Source organism: Rhinoderma darwinii, assembly GCF_050947455.1.
Source record: "Rhinoderma darwinii isolate aRhiDar2 chromosome 5 unlocalized genomic scaffold, aRhiDar2.hap1 SUPER_5_unloc_55, whole genome shotgun sequence".
Lineage (NCBI taxonomy): Eukaryota > Metazoa > Chordata > Amphibia > Anura > Rhinodermatidae > Rhinoderma > Rhinoderma darwinii.
The window spans coordinates 250669-272729 of record NW_027461815.1 but is presented as its reverse complement, the minus strand read 5'-3'; the positions used below and the strand labels follow the sequence as shown (position 1 = coordinate 272729).

Genomic DNA, 22061 nt, shown 5'->3' with positions numbered 1-22061 from the left:
GCATATACAGGCGGTAGAGATCAGACATATTACGCATATACAGGCGGTAGAGATCAGACATATTACGCATATACAGGCGGTAGAGATCAGACATATTACGCATATACAGGCGGTAGAGATCAGACATATTATACATATACAGGCGGTAGAGATCAGACATATTACACATATACAGGCGGTAGAGATCAGACATATTACGCATGTACAGTCGGTGGAGATCAGACATTACGCATATACAGGCGGTAGAGATCAGACATATTACGCATATACAGGCGGTGGAGATCAGACATATTACGCATATACAGGCGGTGGAGATCAGACATATTACGCATATACAGGCGGTAGAGATCAGACATATTACGCATATACAGGCGGTGGAGATCAGACATATTACGCATATACAGGCGGTGGAGATCAGACATATTACGCATATACAGGCGGTAGAGATCAGACATATTACGCATATACAGGCGGTAGAGATCAGACATATTACGCATATACAGGCGGTAGAGATCAGACATATTACGCATATACAGGCGGTAGAGATCAGACATATTACGCATATACAGGCGGTAGAGATCAGACATATTATGCATATACAGGCGGTAGAGATCAGACATACTACACATATACAGGCGGTAGAGATCAGACATATTACGCATGTACAGGCGGTAGAGATCAGACATATTACGCATATACAGGCGGTAGAGATCAGACATATTACGCATATACAGGCGGTAGAGATCAGACATATTACGCATATACAGGCGGTGGAGATCAGACATATTACGCATATACAGGCGGTGGAGATCAGACATATTACACATGTACAGGGGGTAGAGATCAGACATATTAAGCATATACAGGCGGTAGAGATCAGACATATTACACATATACAGGCGGTAGAGATCAGACATATTACGCATGTACAGGCGGTAGAGATCAGACATATTACGCATATACAGGCGGTAGAGATCAGACATATTACGCATATACAGGTGGTAGAGATCAGACATATTACGCATATACAGGCGGTGGAGATCAGACATATTACGCATGTACAGGCGGTAGAGATCAGACATATTACGCATATACAGGCGGTAGAGATCAGACATATTACGCATATACAGGCGGTAGAGATCAGACATATTACACATATACAGGCGGTAGAGATCAGACATATTACGCATGTACAGGCGGTAGAGATCAGACATATTACGCATATACAGGCGGTAGAGATCAGACATATTACGCATATACAGGCGGTAGAGATCAGACATATTACGCATATACAGGCGGTAGAGATCTGACATATTACTCATATACAGGCGGTGGAGATCAGACATATTACGCATATACAGGCGGTCGAGATCAGACATATTACGCATATACAGGCGGTAGAGATCAGACATATTACGCATATACAGGCGGTAGAGATCAGACATATTACGCATATACAGGCGGTAGAGATCAGACATATTACGCATATACAGGCGGTAGAGATCAGACATATTACACATATACAGGCGGTAAATATCAGACATATTACACATATACAGGCGGTAGAGATCAGACATATTACGCATATACAGGCGGTAGAGATCAGACATATTACGCATATACAGGCGGTAGAGATCAGACATATTACACATATACAGGCGGTAAATATCAGACATATTACACATATACAGGTGGTAGAGATCAGACATATTACGCATATACAGGCGGTGGAGATCAGACATATTACGCATGTACAGGCGGTAGAGATCAGACATATTACGCATATACAGGCAGTAGAGATCAGACATATTACGCATATACAGGCGGTAGAGATCAGACATATTATACATATACAGGCGGTAGAGATCAGACATATTACACATATACAGGCGGTAGAGATCAGACATATTATACATATACAGGCGGTAGAGATCAGACATATTACTCATATACAGGCGGTAGAGATCAGTCATATTACGCATATACAGGCGGTGGAGATCAGACATATTACGCATATACAGGCGGTGGAGATCAGACATATTACGCATGTACAGGCGGTAGAGATCAGACATATTACGCATATACAGGCGGTAGAGATCAGACATATTATACATATACAGGCGGTAGAGATCAGACATATTATGCATATACAGGCGGTGGAGATCAGACATATTACACATATACAGGCGGTAGAGATCAGACATATTATATATATACAGGCGGTGGAGATCAGACATATTATACATATACAGGCGGTAGAGATCAGACATATTATGCATATACAGGCGGTAGAGATCAGACATATTACACATATACAGGCGGTAGAGATCAGACATATTACGCATGTACAGGCGGTAGAGATCAGACATATTACGCATATACAGGCGGTAGAGATCAGACATATTACGCATATACAGGCGGTAGAGATCAGACATATTACGCATATACAGGCGGTGGAGATCAGACATATTACGCATATACAGGCGGTGGAGATCAGACATATTACACATGTACAGGGGGTAGAGATCAGACATATTAAGCATATACAGGCGGTGGAGATCAGACATATTACGCATGTACAGGCGGTAGAGATCAGACATATTACGCATATACAGGCGGTAGAGATCAGACATATTACACATATACAGGCGGTAGAGATCAGACATATTACACATATACAGGCGGTGGAGATCAGACATATACAGGCGGTAGAGATCAGACATATTACGCATATACAGGCGGTAGAGATCAGTCATATTACGCATATACAGGGGGTGGAGATCAGACTTATTACGCATATACAGGCGGTAGAGATCAGACATATTACGCATATACAGGCGGTAGAGATCAGACATATTACGCATATACAGGCGGTAGAGATCAGACATATTACGCATATACAGGCGGTAGAGATCTGACATATTACGCATATACAGGCGGTAGAGATCAGACATATTACGCATATACAGGCGGTAGAGATCAGACATATTACGCATATACAGGCAGTAGAGATCAGACATATTACGCATATACAGGCGGTAGAGATCAGACATATTACGCATATACAGGCGGTGGAGATCAGACATATTACGCATGTACAGGCGGTAGAGATCAGACATATTTCACATATACAGGAGGTAGAGATCAGACATATTACGCATGTACAGGCGGTAGAGATCAGACATATTACGCATACAGGCGGTAGAGATCAGACATATTACGCATGTACAGGCGGTGGAGATCAGACATATTACGCATATACAGGCGGTGGAGATCAGACATATTACGCATATACAGGCGGTAGAGATCAGACATATTACGCATATACAGGCGGTAGAGATCAGACATATTACGCATATACAGGCGGTAGAGATCAGACATATTACGCATATACAGGCGGTAGAGATCAGACATATTACGCATATACAGGCGGTAGAGATCAGACATATTACGCATATACAGGCGGTAGAGATCAGACATATTACGCATATACAGGCGGTAGAGATCAGACATATTACACATATACAGGCGGTAAATATCAGACATATTACACATATACAGGCGGTAGAGATCAGACATATTACGCATATACAGGCGGTGGAGATCAGACATATTACACATGTACAGGCGGTAGAGATCAGACATATTACGCAAATACAGGCGGTAGAGATCAGACATATTACACATATACAGGCGGTAGAGATCAGACATATTATACATATACAGGCGGTAGAGATCAGACATATTACACATATACAGGCGGTAGAGATCAGACATATTATACATATACAGGCGGTAGAGATCAGACATATTACTCATATACAGGCGGTAGAGATCAGTCATATTACGCATATACAGGCGGTAGAGATCAGACATATTACACATATACAGGCGGTAGAGATCAGACATATTACGCATGTACAGGCGGTAGAGATCAGACATATTACACATATACAGGCGGTAGAGATCAGACATATTACACATATTCAGGCGGTGGAGATCAGACATCTTACACATATACAGGCGGTAGAGATCAGACATATTACACATATACAGGTGGTAGAGATCAGACATATTACACATATACAGGCGGTAGAGATCAGACATATTACGCATATACAGGCGGTGGAGATCAGACATATTACACATATACAGGCGGTGGAGATCACACATATTACGCATATACAGGCGGTAGGGATCAGACATATTACTCATATACAGGCGGTGGAGATCAGACATATTACACATATACAGGCGGTGGAGATCAGACATATTACGCATATACAGGCGGTGGAGATCAGACATATTACACATATACAGGCGGTAGAGATCAGACATATTACACATATACAGGCGGTAGAGATCAGACATATTACACATATACAGGCGGTAGAGATCAGACATATTACACATATACAGGCGGTAGAGATCAGACATATTATACATATACAGGCGGTAGAGATCAGACATATTACACATATACAGGCGGTAGAGATCAGACATATTACACATATACAGGTGGTAGAGATCAGACATATTACACATATACAGGCGGTAGAGATCAGACATATTACACATATACAGGCGGTGGAGATCAGACATATTATATATATACAGGCGGTAGAGATCAGACATATTACACATATACAGGCGGTAGAGATCAGACATATTACACATATACAGGCGGTAGAGATCAGACATATTACACATATACAGGCGGTAGAGATCAGACATATTATACATATACAGGCGGTAGAGATCAGACATATTACACATATACAGGCGGTAGAGATCAGACATATTATACATATACAGGCGGTAGAGATCAGACATATTATACATATACAGGCGGTAGAGATCAGACATATTATACATATACAGGCGGTAGAGATCTGACATATTACGCATATACAGGCGGTAGAGATCAGACATATTACGCATATACAGGTGGTAGAGATCAGACATATTACACATATACAGGCGGTAGAGATCAGACATATTATACATATACAGGCGGTAGAGATCAGTGCGGGTGATAGAGAGGGCGGAGCAGCCATATAACCTCTGCACAGATGTCGGTTTGCTCGCGGATCAGTGTCGTGCGATGCTGGAGGTGACAGTGGAGCGGAATATTCCCAGATATGACTTTACCTCATCAGCAAAGATCAGGAGATTCTCCTCGGCTGCCAGGTGAATCAGCTCTCGGATATTTTCCCTTGTCAGTACGTGTCCTGGGGGTCATATAATAATGTAATAAGACATCACCTAATATTATATAGACAGATATCAGCGGCCCAGCAGGCGGCAGCTATATACATGTATAGTCCAGTATATAGCCATATATAGCCTTATGTACCTTCATCCTCAACCATATAATCAGATCTGCCCCACAGCAAGAGACCGTAACGTAATAGTGGTGGTGGGGGACATATATATATACTAGCTTTTATACACGGCGTTGCTCGGAAGGTTGACATACGGTATAGATAGAGTAAAAGCTCACTATTTAAATACCTCTCAGTATGAATGTAATTGCTAGAGTGTAAATAATGTTATTGGAAGCATAAAATAAATGAAATGAAGCCATATATTCATTACAGATTATAATGTGCATATCCCAGCATTGACCACACGATGGCGCTGCTGTTCAGCGTATCACTAGGCTGCCTACATTACATTCAATTTAGTGAGATTTCTCAGCATTGACCACACGATGGCGCTGCTGCTCAGCGTATCACAATCGGGCTTCAAATAAACAAACTTTCGAAAATATATAATAGATGTCACCAGTATCCATGTCACATGTTATTATAGGCACTAGTATCCATGTCACATGTTATTATAGGCACCAGTATCCATGTCACATGTTATTATAGGCACCAGTATCCATGTCACATGTTATTATAGGCACCAGTATCCATGTCACATGTTATTATATGCACCAGTATCCAGGTCACATGTTATTATAGGCACCAGTATCCATGTCACATGTTATTATAGGCACCAGTATCCATGTCACATGTTATTATAGGCACCAGTATCCATGTCACATGTTATTATAGGCACCAGTATCCATGTCACATGTTATTATAGGCACCAGTATCCATGTCACATGTTATTATAGTCACCAGCATCCATGTCACCTGTTGTTATAGGCACCAGTATCCATGTCACATGTTATTATAGGCACCAGTATCCATGTCACCTGTTGTTATAGGCACCAGTATCCATGTCACATGTTATTATAGGTACACGTAACCATGCCACATGTTATTATAGGCACCAGTATCCATGTCACATGTTATTATAGGCACCAGTATCCATGTCACATGTTATTATAGGCACCAGTATCCATGTCACATGTTGTTATAGGCAACAGTATCCATGTCACATGTTATTATAGGCACCAGTATCCATGTCACATGTTATTATAGGCACCAGTATCCATGTCACATGTTATTATAGGCACCAGTATCCATGTCACCTGTTGTTATAGGCACCAGTATCCATGTCACATGTTATTATAGGCACCAGTATCCATGTCACCTGTTGTTATAGGCACCAGTATCCATGCCACATGTTATTATAGGTACTAGTATCCATGTCACATGTTATTATAGGCACCAGTATCCATGTCACATGTTATTATAGGCACCAGTATCCATGTCACATGTTATTATAGGCACCAGTATCCATGTCACATGTTATTATAGGCACCAGTATCCATGTCACATGTTATTATAGGCACTAGTATCCATGTCACATGTTATTATTGGCACCAGTATCCATGTCACCTGTTGTTATAGGCACCAGTATCCATGTCACATGTTATTATAGGCACCAGTATCCATGTCACCTGTTGTTATAGGCACCAGTATCCATGTCACATGTTATTATAGGTACACGTAACCATGCCACATGTTATTATAGGCACCAGTATCCATGTCACATGTTATTATAGGCACCAGTATCCATGTCACCTGTTGTTATAGGCACCAGTATCCATGTCACATGTTATTATAGGCACCAGTATCCATGTCACATGTTATTATAGGCACCAGTATCCATGTCACATGTTATTATAGGCACTAGTATCCATGTCACATGTTATTATAGGCACCAGTATCCATGTCACCTGTTGTTATAGGCACCAGTATCCATGTCACATGTTATTATAGGCACCAGTATCCATGTCACCTGTTGTTATAGGCACCAGTATCCATGTCACATGTTATTATAGGTACACGTAACCATGCCACATGTTATTATAGGCACCAGTATCCATGTCACATGTTATTATAGGCACCAGTATCCATGTCACATGTTATTATAGGCACCAGTATCCATGTCACATGTTATTATAGGCACCAGTATCCATGTCACATGTTATTATAGGCACCAGTATCCATGTCACATGTTATTACAGACACCAGTATCCATGTCACATGTTATTATAGGCACCAGTATCCATGTCACATTTTATTATAGGCACCAGTATCCATGTCACATGTTATTATAGGCACCAGTATCCATGTCACATGTTATTATAGGCACCAGTATCCATGTCACATGTTATTATAGGCACCAGTATCCATGTCACATGTTTTCATAGGCACCAGTATCCATGTCACACGTTATTATAGGCACCAGTATCCATGTCACATGTTATTATAGGCACCAGTATCCATGTCACATGTTATTATAGGCACTAGTATCCATGTCACATGTTATTATAGGCACCAGTATCCATGTCACATGTTATTATAGGCACCAGTATCCATGTCACATGTTATTATTGGCACCAGTATCCATGTCACATGTTATTATAGGCACTAGTATCCATGTCACATGTTATTATAGGCACCAGTATCCATGTCACATGTTATTATAGGCACCAGTATCCATGTCACATGTTATTATAGGCACCAGTATCCATGTCACATGTTATTATAGGCACCAGTATCCATGTCACATGTTATTATAGGCACCAGTATCCATGTCACATGTTATTATAGGCACCAGTATCCATGTCACATGTTATTACAGGCACCAGTATCCATGTCACATGTTATTATAGGCACCAGTATCCATGTCACATGTTATTATAGGCACCAGTATCCATGTCACATGTTATTATAGGCACCAGTATCCATGTCACATGTTATTATAGGCACCAGTATCCATGTCACATGTTATTATAGGCACCAGTATCCATGTCACATGTTTTCATAGGCACCAGTATCCATGTCACATGTTATTATAGGCACCAGTATCCATGTCACATGTTATTATAGGCACCAGTATCCATGTCACATGTTATTATAGGCACTAGTATCCATGTCACATGTTATTATAGGCACCAGTATCCATGTCACATGTTATTATAGGCACCAGTATCCATGTCACATGTTATTATTGGCACCAGTATCCATGTCACATGTTATTATAGGCACCAGTATCCATGTCACATGTTATTATAGGCACCAGTATCCATGTCACATGTTATTATAGGCACCAGTATCCATGTCACATGTTATTATAGGCACCAGTATCCATGTCACATGTTATTATAGGCACTAGTCACCATGCCACATGTTATTATAGGCACCAGTATCCATGTCACATGTTATTATAGGCACTAGTATTCATGTCACATGTTATTATAGGCACCAGTATCCATGTCACATGTTATTATAGGAACCAGTATCCATGTCACATGTTATTACAGGCACCAGTATCCATGTCACATGTTATTATAGGCACTAGTATCCATGTCACATGTTATTATAGGCACCAGTATCCATGTCACATGTTATTATAGGCACTAGTATCCATGTCACATGTTATTATAGGCACCAGTATCCATGTCACATGTTGTCATAGGCACCAGTATCCATGTCACATGTTATTATAGGCACCAGTATCCATGTCACATGTTATTACAGGCACCAGTATCCATGTCACATGTTATTATAGGCACTAGTATCCATGTCACATGTTATTATAGGCACCAGTATCCATGTCACATGTTATTATAGGCACTAGTATCCATGTCACATGTTATTATAGGCACCAGTATCCATGTCACCTGTTGTTATAGGCACCAGTATCCATGTCACATGTTATTATAGGCACCAGTATCCATGTCACCTGTTGTTATAGGCACCAGTATCCATGTCACATGTTATTATAGGTACACGTAACCATGCCACATGTTATTATAGGCACCAGTATCCATGTCACATGTTATTATAGGCACCAGTATCCATGTCACATGTTATTATAGGCACCAGTATCCATGTCACATGTTATTATAGGCACCAGTATCCATGTCACATGTTATTATAGGCACCAGTATCCATGTCACATGTTATTACAGGCACCAGTATCCATGTCACATGTTATTATAGGCACCAGTATCCATGTCACATTTTATTATAGGCACCAGTATCCATGTCACATGTTATTATAGGCACCAGTATCCATGTCACATGTTATTATAGGCACCAGTATCCATGTCACATGTTATTATAGGCACCAGTATCCATGTCACATGTTTTCATAGGCACCAGTATCCATGTCACACGTTATTATAGGCACCAGTATCCATGTCACATGTTATTATAGGCACCAGTATCCATGTCACATGTTATTATAGGCACTAGTATCCATGTCACATGTTATTATAGGCACCAGTATCCATGTCACATGTTATTATAGGCACCAGTATCCATGTCACATGTTATTATTGGCACCAGTATCCATGTCACATGTTATTATAGGCACTAGTATCCATGTCACATGTTATTATAGGCACCAGTATCCATGTCACATGTTATTATAGGCACCAGTATCCATGTCACATGTTATTATAGGCACCAGTATCCATGTCACATGTTATTATAGGCACCAGTATCCATGTCACATGTTATTATAGGCACCAGTATCCATGTCACATGTTATTATAGGCACCAGTATCCATGTCACATGTTATTACAGGCACCAGTATCCATGTCACATGTTATTATAGGCACCAGTATCCATGTCACATGTTATTATAGGCACCAGTATCCATGTCACATGTTATTATAGGCACCAGTATCCATGTCACATGTTATTATAGGCACCAGTATCCATGTCACATGTTATTATAGGCACCAGTATCCATGTCACATGTTTTCATAGGCACCAGTATCCATGTCACATGTTATTATAGGCACCAGTATCCATGTCACATGTTATTATAGGCACCAGTATCCATGTCACATGTTATTATAGGCACTAGTATCCATGTCACATGTTATTATAGGCACCAGTATCCATGTCACATGTTATTATAGGCACCAGTATCCATGTCACATGTTATTATTGGCACCAGTATCCATGTCACATGTTATTATAGGCACCAGTATCCATGTCACATGTTATTATAGGCACCAGTATCCATGTCACATGTTATTATAGGCACCAGTATCCATGTCACATGTTATTATAGGCACCAGTATCCATGTCACATGTTATTATAGGCACTAGTCACCATGCCACATGTTATTATAGGCACCAGTATCCATGTCACATGTTATTATAGGCACTAGTATTCATGTCACATGTTATTATAGGCACCAGTATCCATGTCACATGTTATTATAGGCACCAGTATCCATGTCACATGTTATTACAGGCACCAGTATCCATGTCACATGTTATTATAGGCACTAGTATCCATGTCACATGTTATTATAGGCACCAGTATCCATGTCACATGTTATTATAGGCACTAGTATCCATGTCACATGTTATTATAGGCACCAGTATCCATGTCACATGTTGTCATAGGCACCAGTATCCATGTCACATGTTATTATAGGCACCAGTATCCATGTCACATGTTATTATAGGCACCAGTATCCATGTCACATGTTATTATAGGCACCAGTATCCATGTCACATGTTATTATAGGCACCAGTATCCATGTCACATGTTATTATAGGCACCAGTATCCGTGTCACATGTTATTATAGGCACCAGTATCCGTGTCACATGTTATTATAGGCACCAGTATCCGTGTCACATGTTATTATAGGCACTAGTATCCGTGTCACATGTTATTATAGGCACCAGTATCCATGTCACATGTTATTATAGGCACCAGTATCCATGTCACATGTTATTATAGGCACCAGTATCCATGTCACATGTTATTATAGGCACCAGTATCCATGTCACATGTTATTATAGGCACTAGTAACCATGCCACATGTTATTATAGGCACCAGTATCCATGTCACATGTTATTATAGGCACTAGTATTCATGTCACATGTTATTATAGGCACCAGTATCCATGTCACATGTTATTATAGGCACCAGTATCCATGTCACATGTTATTACAGGCACCAGTATCCATGTCACATGTTATTATAGGCACTAGTATCCATCTCACATGTTATTATAGGCACTAGTATCCATGTCACATGTTATTATAGGCACCAGTATCCATGTCACATGTTATAGGCACTAGTATCCATGTCACATGTTATTATAGGCACCAGTATCCATGTCACATGTTGTCATAGGCACCAGTATCCATGTCACATGTTATTATAGGCACCAGTATCCATGTCACATGTTATTATAGGCACCAGTATCCATGTCACATGTTATTATAGGCACCAGTATCCATGTCACATGTTATTATAGGCACCAGTATCCGTGTCACATGTTATTATAGGCATCAGTATCCATGTCACATGTTATTATAGGCACCAGTATCCGTGTCACATGTTATTATAGGCACCAGTATCCGTGTCACATGTTATTATAGGCACCAGTATCCGTGTCACATGTTATTATAGGCACTAGTATCCATGTCACATGTTGTCATAGGCACCAGTATCCATGTCACATGTTATTATAGGCACCAGTATCCATGTCACATGTTATTATAGGCACCAGTATCCATGTCACATGTTATTATAGGCACCAGTATCCATGTCACATGTTATTATAGGCACCAGTATCCATGTCACATGTTATTATAGGCACCAGTATCCATGTCACATGTTATTATAGGCACCAGTATCCATGTCACATGTTATTATAGGCACCAGTATCCAGGTCACATGTTATTATAGGCACCAGTATCCATGTCACATGTTATTATAGGCACCAGTATCCATGTCACATGTTATTATAGGCACCAGTATCCATGTCACATGTTATTATAGGCACCAGTATCCATGTCACATGTTATTATAGGCACCAGTATCCATGTCACATGTTATTATAGGCACCAGTATCCATGTCACATGTTATTATAGGCACCAGTATCCATGTCACATGTTATTATAGGCACCAGTATCCATGTCACATGTTATTATAGGCACCAGTATCCATGTCACATGTGATTATAAATTTTTCTGTTTGTATTTTTGATGTAATTAATAAAAGCTGAATGGACAGGGTCTGGTGAAACGGATACCAACTGGGGAGGTGCTGGAACATGTAGCGGACCTGAGATTAGTGGAGAAAGATAAGCCTCGGGGGTGTTAGTGGACCCATAGATGGGCTCGCCTGTGGTTCCTCACATGGAGGTTGTTAATTAGAAGGAGACCAGAGAGGAATAATCCGGCAGTGAAGAGTTGGAGGGACAGATGGGTTCTTGTGCTTGGATTTGTTAATTCCACATGTGTACGACATCCCCCCTGCGACCTGCCACCATTTTTTATAAAGGGACATGTTTTATGTGTTCTACATTTTTGGAACAATTTCTGGCACCATTTAGACTCACTAGTGCCGATGTCCAGACCTCCTCATCACTAATTATGTAACCCATCTATAAGACCCTCAGCTCCTCCAGACTCATCATCATCATTGTTGGTGGAGACTTCAGTACCTGTGGGGTTCCCCGGGTTGATGATGCACAGAACCTTGGGGTTACAGCGTCTCCTGGCCGCCGGGAGAGACTCCTGAATGTTGTTGACATTGGCTGCCCAGCCACGCTCCTCGTCCAGGTAATATGGCACTTTGACTGCGCCAGACAGGCCGATGGTGTCCATGTAGAGCGGGTAACAGGGCACTGGGAGCAGGATCCCGGTGTTCAGCTCCTCCTCATCATTTACCACCAAGGATAATACACTCTGTACAAATGACAAAGGAAGTCCGGAAAGAGGGCAAAGTCTGCGTCAACTGATGGGAGTATTACTCCTATTCTGCCAATGGTTCCGCCATCTACCTATGAGGTTACTCTATGAGGTTACTCTTAGTCAGCTGATGGGAATATTACTCTGATCCATCCGTCTACCCATAAATAACATACATACAATAATTTTTGTTTAGTGAGCTGCGCTTGTGATTGGCTGATGATGTCACTACGTTTGTCTCCCTATCTACAGGCGGGACGGAAGACGAGTCATATCCACTGCCTGATGTGTCACAATCTACAAATGTTTTATTCTGGGATTTATACCTAAAATTAAAAAGTTATATTATCTTCCTTAACCAAAACAACAATGGAAGAAGTAGCAGTGGTCAATGATCGCTCCGGCCTGACCGGTTCCGTTGTAATAAAAGGGGAGGGGGAAGTGAGAAAACACCTCGATATAACGCTGAGTCACCTAGTAAATCCTTAACTTCTCCTGTACTGAGTTGCATCATGTCTATTACTCAGTCACGTCTAGAGCTGCAGTCACAATTCTGCTATTACATCATGACTTATACTCCAGCCACATCCAGAGCTGCAGTCACTATCCTGCTTGTTTCCTGTTACCACCAGATCAGTGCATTGTGGGAGCTCAAATTAAGTTTCAAACTTAAAGTTTAAGACATGGCATATCAGTACTGTGAATACAGCTCTTGATGTGACTGGAGTATAAGACAATGTATAAGCAGATTTATGAATGCAGCTCTGGCTGTGACTGGAGAGTAAGACATTACAATAAGGATAATAGAATGTTATTATGAACTCACCACTATAGCTTGGGAGGTTCCGCTGGACACAATGATATTTCTGGGGTTGCTGGGGACCCCATTATCTCTCCTCTTTATGAAGTTGGCGATCTTGTCTGGGAGTGTCTGAGCTATGTAGTCTGGATTGTAGCTGCCTGCGGATACAGCGAGACAAGTAACAGTCCATCAGTCAGTACACGGGAGGACGAGCCTGGTGATCGGTAGGTGGCAGTGAACTGCAGCCCTATACCAGTCCCTTTGTAAGAAGGGCACATGATATCCACCCACGACTGCTTAACCAACCCCCCAAACAGGAACCACAAAGGTGACACAGAGTGACTACGCCACCAATTTTATGTGTACTGCATAAATCATACATCTTGAGGAGCCCGGCACAAATCCCGACACCCCCACCGCACACCTCGCCAGCCGGGCCACGTCTGCACCCACACAAAACTGTTGTGTCATCCAATTATAGAATTGCTCTTGGCTACCCCTTCACCCTGCGTGTCCTGCCACATACCACGTTGTCATTAGGACAAAGGCTCCTTCTTACATCTACGCCCCCAGACACCACCCAGTGCCATCTTGCCCTCCAACTTGCCAAAAAACCTCCAAAGCCCTACTACAACCCATTGCCATTGGTGGAGGCGGCCAACGTATGTCTCCTTGCCCGAGCCCCATAGTTCTTCATTGGTGAAGTCCAGTATTACCTGTGGGAATGATGAGAACCTGATCTGTTCTGATGGTCACTACAGGCCGATGTCGGGAGTCCATACAATGAGACCTCTGTCTGGAGCCCAGAAACCCACTGACTCCTGAAATCTTCTCCTCCTCCCATAATTATTGGTTACTCACCCACAGATCCATCGTCCAGGGTCTTCAGGATCGCCCGGGCTCTGGTCTTGGCATCTTCTGGGAACTGACCACTTTCCAGCAGCTCCGGGCAGGTGGACAATGCGACGACCTGGAGGGGAGAGATTATAGGAGGAACATCCGCATGCATAAATACTGTCTGGTTTACTGTCTTCTGTAAATAACGCTTCATCGTTGTGTAAGTTCTGCAACTTTCTAATACACTGTGTTTTAAAGCCTACGCATTTTTCAAGAACTCTGATTGCTGTCAGTGAATGGAATATTCTTGTTTACATCCAAAGGCTGAAAAGTTATCCTGACTGAATCCTGCTCACACAACTGATCAGCTTTCAACATTAGTTCCAAAAAAGATCCCATTTAAAACAATAGGATCCGTCATCAGAACCATTGTGCAACTTTTTGTTGTATGACTACAGACCCAGTGTCAGACACATTTGAACGGAGCCGGCTTCAGGCCACAGACATCAGATAACGGAGCCTGCATCTATCTCCCATGACTCCATCATAATCATGTTATTTCTATGGAGAGATCGGAGACAAGCAGTGGTCAGACACATCTGCCGCCACTTATCACCTGACCATAGACTTCCTGCCAATAAAGATCTGGTGTCTATAGCCGGCTTTAGACTACATGTCCAGTGGCCAGTGTGTGATGTTACTTCTGCTGGACAATATGGTCGCCACCTGTATACCGTATACTGACCTGCCTGAGGAAGGTGCATGGCTTATATCCCATCGCCTGCATGTCTCCAAAGGAGCATTGTGTGATCTCTGTGAAGGGTTTGTAGACCCCCTACAGAAGAGAAGGATGAGATGAAGAGAGTTTCAGAGTGCGGCCATTGAATAATACTCAAAATTAGGCCTAACCATTATCTTATATTGTCGGGGGAGATCCAGTTTCCTATATTGTCAGGGAGATCCAATATCTTATATTGTGTAGGAGATCCAGTACCTTATATTTTGGGAGGAGATCCAGTATCTTGTATTGTTGGGGGAGATCCAGTATCTTATATTGTCTGAGGAGATCCAGTATCTTATATTGTCTGAGGAGATCCAGTATCTTATATTGTCTGAGGAGATCCAGTATCTTATATTGTCTGAGGAGATCCAGTATCTTATATTGTCTGAGGAGATCCAGTATCTTATATTGTCGGGCGAGATCCAGTATCCTATATTATCAGGGGAGATCCAGTATCTTGTATTGTCGGGGGAGATCCAGTATCTTATATTGTCTGAGGAGATCCAGTATCTTATATTGTCGGGCGAGATCCAGTATCCTATATTGTCTGGGGAGATCCAGTATCTTATATTGTCGGGGGAGATCCAGTATCTTATATTGTCTGAGGAGATCCAGTATCCTATATTGTCAGGGGAGATCCAGTATCGTATATTGTCTGAGGAGATCCAGTATCTTATATTGTCGGGGGAGATCCAGTATCTTATATTGTCTGAGGAGATCCAGTATCTTATATTGTCGGGGGAGATCCAGTATCTTATATTGTCGGGGGAGATCCAGTATCTTATATTGTCGGGGGAGATCCAGTATCTTATATTGTCTGAATAGATCCAGTATCTTATATTGTCTGAGGAGATCCAGTATCTTATATTGTCTGAGGAGATCCAGTATCTTATATTGTCTGAGGAGATCCAGTATCTTATATTGTCGGGGCAGATCCAGTATCTTATATTGTCGGGGCAGATCCAGTATCTTATATTGTCGGGGCAGATCCAGTATCTTATATTGTCGGGGCAGATCCAGTCAATAATATAGAAAAATCCAAAATGTATTCACCCAACATACAGGCAACGTTTCCCCTTCCCATTGAAGGCACCTTCAAGCTTGAAAATGCCTTCAATGGGAAGGTGAAACATTGTCTGTATGTTGGGTGAATACATTTTGGATTTTTCTATATTATTGGAGTGCTGCCTCTTCTTCCACCATATGCTACAGTGCAGCTCCTAGATCTCATTTGTTCCCTTATATTTTGGGGGGATATCCACTATCTTATATTTTTTTCGGGGGTGGATCCAGTATATTATTTTGGGGGGGATCCAGTATCTTATATTTTTTTGAGGGGGAGATCTAATATCTTATATTGTCTGAGGAGATCCAGCATCTTATATTGTCTGAGGAGATCCAGTATCTTATAGTGTTTTTGGGGGAGATCCAGTATCTTATTTTTTTGAGGTGGATCCAGTATCTTATATTGTCTGAGGACATCCAGTATCTTATTTTGTGTAGGAGATCCAGTACCTTATATTTTGGGGGAGATCCAGTATCTTGTATTTTGAAGGGGAGATCCAGTATCCTATATTGTCGGGGAGATCCAAAATCATATATTGTGTAGGAGATCTAGTACCTTATATTTTTTGGGGAGATCCAGTATCTTATATTTTTCTTGGGGGGAGGGGGGGGGGTCCAGTATCTTATATTTTGGGGGGAGATCCAGTATCTTATATTTTGGGGGAGATCTAGTATCTTATATTTTGGGGGAGATCCAGCATCTTATAGTTGGGGGGATCCAGTATCTTATATATTTTGGGGGGAGATCCAGTATCTTATATGTTGATTATTGTATATTTTGGGGGAGATCCAGTATCTTATATTTTTTGGGGGGAGATCCAGTATCTTATATTTGGGGGGGGGGGAGATCCAGTATCTTATATTTTGGAGGAGAGATCCAGTATCTTATATTTGGGGGGATCCAGTATCTTATATTTGGGGGGATCCAGTATCATATGTTGATTATTGTATATTTTGGGGGTGAGATCCAGAATCTTATATTGTCTGAAGAGATCCAGTATCTTATATGTTGGGGGGGAGATCCAGTATCTTATATGTTGGGGGGGGGAGATCCAGTATCTTATATGTTGAGGGGGAAATCCAGTATCTTATATTTTGGGGGAGATCCATTATCTTATATTTTGGAGGGGAGATCCAGTATCTTATATTGGGGGGGGGGGATCCAGTATCGTATATGTTGATTATTGTATATTTTAAGGGAGAGATCCAGTATCTTATATCTTGGGGGAGATCCAGTATCTTATATGTTGATTATTGTATATTTTGGGGAGATTCAATATCTTATATTTTTTGGGGGGAGATCCAGTATCTTATATTTGGGGGGGATCCAGTATCTTATATGTTGGAGATCCAGTATCTTATATGTTGGGGTGGATCCAGTATCTTATATTTTTTGGAGGCAGATCCAGTATCTTATATGTTGGGGGGGGGGGGGGAATCCAGTATCTTATATGTTGATTATTGTATATTTGGGGGAGATCCAGTATCTTATATTTTTTGGGGGGAGATCCAGTATCTTATATTTGGGGGGGATCCAGTATCTTATATTTTGGGGGAGATCCAGTATCTTATATTTTGGAGGAGAGATCCAGTATCTTATATTTGGGGGGATCCAGTATCATATGTTGATTATTGTATATTTTGGGGGTGAGATCCAGAATCTTATATTGTCTGAAGAGATCCAGTATCTTATATGTTGTGGGGGAGATCCAGTATCTTATATGTTGAGGGGGAAATCCAGTATCTTATATTTTGTGGGGGAGATCCAGTATCTTATATGTTGGGGGGGAGATCCAGTATCTTATATGTTGAGGGGGAAATCCAGTATCTTATATTTTGGGGGAGATCCATTATCTTATATTTTGGAGGGGAGATCCAGTATCTTATATTTGGGGGGGGGGATCCAGTATCATATATGTTGATTATTATATATTTTAAGGGAGAGATCCAGAATCTTATATTAGAGAAACAAGAGAAAAATGCACGGCGCCACATAGTGCAGGTAAATCCAAGGAGGTACACTACCGTTCAAAAGTTTGGGGTCCCCCAGACAATTTTGTGTTTTCCATGAAAATTCACACTTATATTTATCAAATGAGTTGCAAAATGACTAGAAAATACAGTCCAGACATTGACAAGGTTAGAAATAATGATTTTCTCCTTCAGACTTTGCTTTGGTCGCTCCATTTGCAGCAATTCCAGCATTGCAGACCTTTGGCATTCGAGCTGTTAATTTGCTGAGGTCATCGGGAGACATTTCCCCCCCCTATGCTTCCAGAAGCCCCTCCCACAAGTTGGATTGGCTTGATGGGCACTTCTTGCGTACCATACGGTCAAGCTCCTCCCACAACAGCTCTATGGGGTTGAGATCTGGTGACTGCGCTGGCCACTCCATTACAGATAGAATACCGGCTGCCGGCTTCTTCCCTAAATAGTTCTTGCATCATTTGGAGGTGCTTTGGGTCATTGTCCTGTTGTAGGATGAAATTGGCTCCAATCAAGCGCTGTCCACAGGGTATGGCATGGCGTTGCGGAGTGATCGCCTTCCTTATTCACAATCCCTTTTACCTTGTACAAATCTCCCACTTTACCCCAGACCATCACATGACCTCCACCATGCTTGACAGATGGCGTCAGGCACTCTTCCAGCATCTTTTCAGTTGTTCTGCGTTCCACAAATGTTCTTCTGTGTGATCCAAACACCTCAAACTTCCATTCGTCCGTCCATAACACTTTTTTCCAATCTTCCTCTGTCCAATGTCTGAGCTTTTGCCCATATTAATCTTTTCCTTTTATTAGCCAGTCTCAGATATGGCTTTTTCTTTGCCACTCTGCCCTGAAGGCCAGCATCCCGGAGTCGCCTCTTCACTGTAGACGTTGACACTGGCGTTTTGCGGGTACTATTTAATGAAGCTGCCAGTTGAGGACCTGTGAGGCGTCTATTTCTCACACTAGAGACTCTAATGTACTTGTCTTGTTGCTCAGTTGTGCAGTGGGGCCTCCCACTTCTCTTTCTACTCTGGTTAGAGCCTGTTTGTGCTGTCCTCTGAAGGGAGTAGTACACACCGTTGTAGGAAATCTTCAGTTTCTTGGTAATTTCTCGCATGGAATAGCCTTCATTTCTAAGAACAAGAATAGACTGTCGAGTTTCACATGAAAGCTCTCTTTTTCTAGCCATTTGGAGAGTTTAATCGAACCCACAAACGTAATGCTCCAGATTCTCAACTAGCTCAAAGGAAGGACAGTTTTATAGCTCCTCTAAACAGCAAAACTGTTTACAGCGGTGCTAACATAATTGCACAAGGGTTTTCAAGTGTTTTCTAATCATCCATTAGCCTTCTAACACAGTTAGCAAACACAATGTACCATTAGAACACTGGAGTGATGGTTGCTGGGAATGGCCTCTATACACCTATGTAGATATCGCATTAAAAACCAGACGTTTGCAGCTAGAATAGTCATTTACCACATTAACAATGTATAGAGGGGATTTCTGATTAATTTAATGTTAACTTCATTGGAAAAAACTGGGCTTTTCTTTCAAAAATAAGGAAATTTCTAAGTGACCCTAAACTTTTGAACGGTAGTGTATAAGTAATTAGAAACAGAGCTATGCTCACCTAGGTTCTATGGATACACACGCCAATAAGTGAGCAATGAATGTAATAAGTGCTGCTGCCAGGATCCAAAACCTGTTAACCAAAGGTTCGCCACAAGGTTAAAACCATTTATATGTGAAAAACATGGATCATAAGCGGCGCTGCTACTTGAAAAATGAAGATTAGGACAATGTGAAATAATTTTCATTCATTTGCGGTTGTGGCTACGCGTTTCGACACCGAACTGGCATCCTCATCAGATTATTTCACATTGTCCTAATCTTCATTTTTCAAGTAGCAGCGCCGCTTATGATCCAAGTTTTTCACATTTAAATGGTTTTAAAATCTTATATTGTCTGAGGAGATCCAGTATCTTATATGTTGGGGGGGGGGAGATCCAGTATCTTATATGTTGGGGGGGGAGATCCAGTATCTTATATGTTGGGGGGGGGAGCCAGTATCTTATATGTTGGGGGGGAGAGCCAGTATCTTATATGTTGGGGGGGAGATCCAGTATCTTATATGTTGGGGGGGAGATCCAGTATCTTATATGTTGGGGGGGAGAGCCAGTATCTTATATGTTGGGGGGGGAGAGCCAGTATCTTATATGTTGGGGGGGAGAGCCAGTATCTTATATGTTGGGGGGGAGAGCCAGTATCTTATATGTTGGGGGGGAGATCCAGTATCTTATATGTTGGGGGGGAGAGCCAGTATCTTATATGTTGGGGGGGAGATCCAGTATCTTATATGTTGGGGGGGAGATCCAGTATCTTATATGTTGGGGTGGGAGATCCAGTATCTTATATGTTGGGGGGGAGATCCAGTATCTTATATGTTGGGGGGGAGATCCAGTATCTTATATGTTGGGGGGGAGATCCAGTATCTTATATGTTGGGGGGGAGAGCCAGTATCTTATATGTTGGGGGGGAGAGCCAGTATCTTATATGTTGGGGGGGGGGGAGATCCAGTATCTTATATGTTGATTATTGTATATTTTGGGGGTGGCTGTAGTATGGTATATTTTATTTTAATAAACAATTTTTGTTACCTCTTGAATTTCTCTCTGGATCTCGGCAGCCCGGACTGAGAGGGGACCCAGAATAGGAACCGTGGCAGCTCGAACGCTCTGATTCATTGACTCCAGAGTCAACAGCTTCTTTCTGGGGGTCATCCTGTCTCCTGCAAGATCCAAGATAGAGATTTATACCTCAAGATCTGTTCCCACTACTGAAGGGGGCGCCACGGGCTCAGCGTACCTAATCTGCTCCTCACCCCACTTTTATCATAGACTTCACACCCCAATATCATCAGACACCTACTCTGCGCTATACCGCAATATTATTATATGTATCAGACACATAATCCATTCCTCACCTTATTATCATACACCTGACACCCCAATATTATCATAGATCTAGTCTAGTCCTCACCCAAATATTATCATAGATCTAGTCTAGTCCTCACCCCAATATTAGAATATACATGACACCCCAATGTTATCATACATCTAATCTCATCACCCCAATTTTGTCATAAAGCTGACAACCTAATATTATCAGACAAATGAAACACTTAATCTACTCTTTGACCAATATTATCATGTACTGGACACCCCAATATTATCATACATCTAATCTACTCCTGACCCCAATGTTATCATAAATGTTTCACCCCAATATTATCTGTTCTTCACCTACGTATTATCAAACACATGGCACCCCGATATAATTATACATCTAATCCACTGACTCCCTGATATAATTATAACCCCAGCAATAAACATTCACCTATCACCAGCACCCATACACTGCACCCCAACATTACAATACTGTAA

General features: G+C 41.5%; 1 protein-coding gene and 1 long non-coding RNA gene across 2 annotated transcripts in view; one reads left to right on the top strand and one right to left on the bottom strand.

Moving 5' to 3' along the window:
• The window catches only part of LOC142696325 (alanine aminotransferase 2-like), a 44274-nt gene extending 22870 nt beyond the window's left edge, over positions 1-21404 (bottom strand). The window contains exons 1-6 of the mRNA XM_075847666.1: positions 21276-21404; positions 15528-15617; positions 14807-14915; positions 13970-14103; positions 12897-13140; positions 5152-5231 (exon numbers count right to left, since the gene is read on the bottom strand). Of these exons, the coding sequence (XP_075703781.1) occupies positions 5152-5231; positions 12897-13140; positions 13970-14103; positions 14807-14915; positions 15528-15617; positions 21276-21398 (780 nt within the window). The 5' untranslated portion in view covers positions 21399-21404. The remainder of the gene's footprint in view (positions 1-5151; positions 5232-12896; positions 13141-13969; positions 14104-14806; positions 14916-15527; positions 15618-21275) is intronic.
• LOC142696328 (uncharacterized) lies at positions 13974-15371 on the top strand. Its single transcript, XR_012864245.1, has 3 exons — positions 13974-14169; positions 14813-15002; positions 15106-15371. It is a non-coding gene; the product is annotated as an uncharacterized LOC142696328 (long non-coding RNA).
• Positions 21405-22061: the final 657 nt, after the last annotated feature.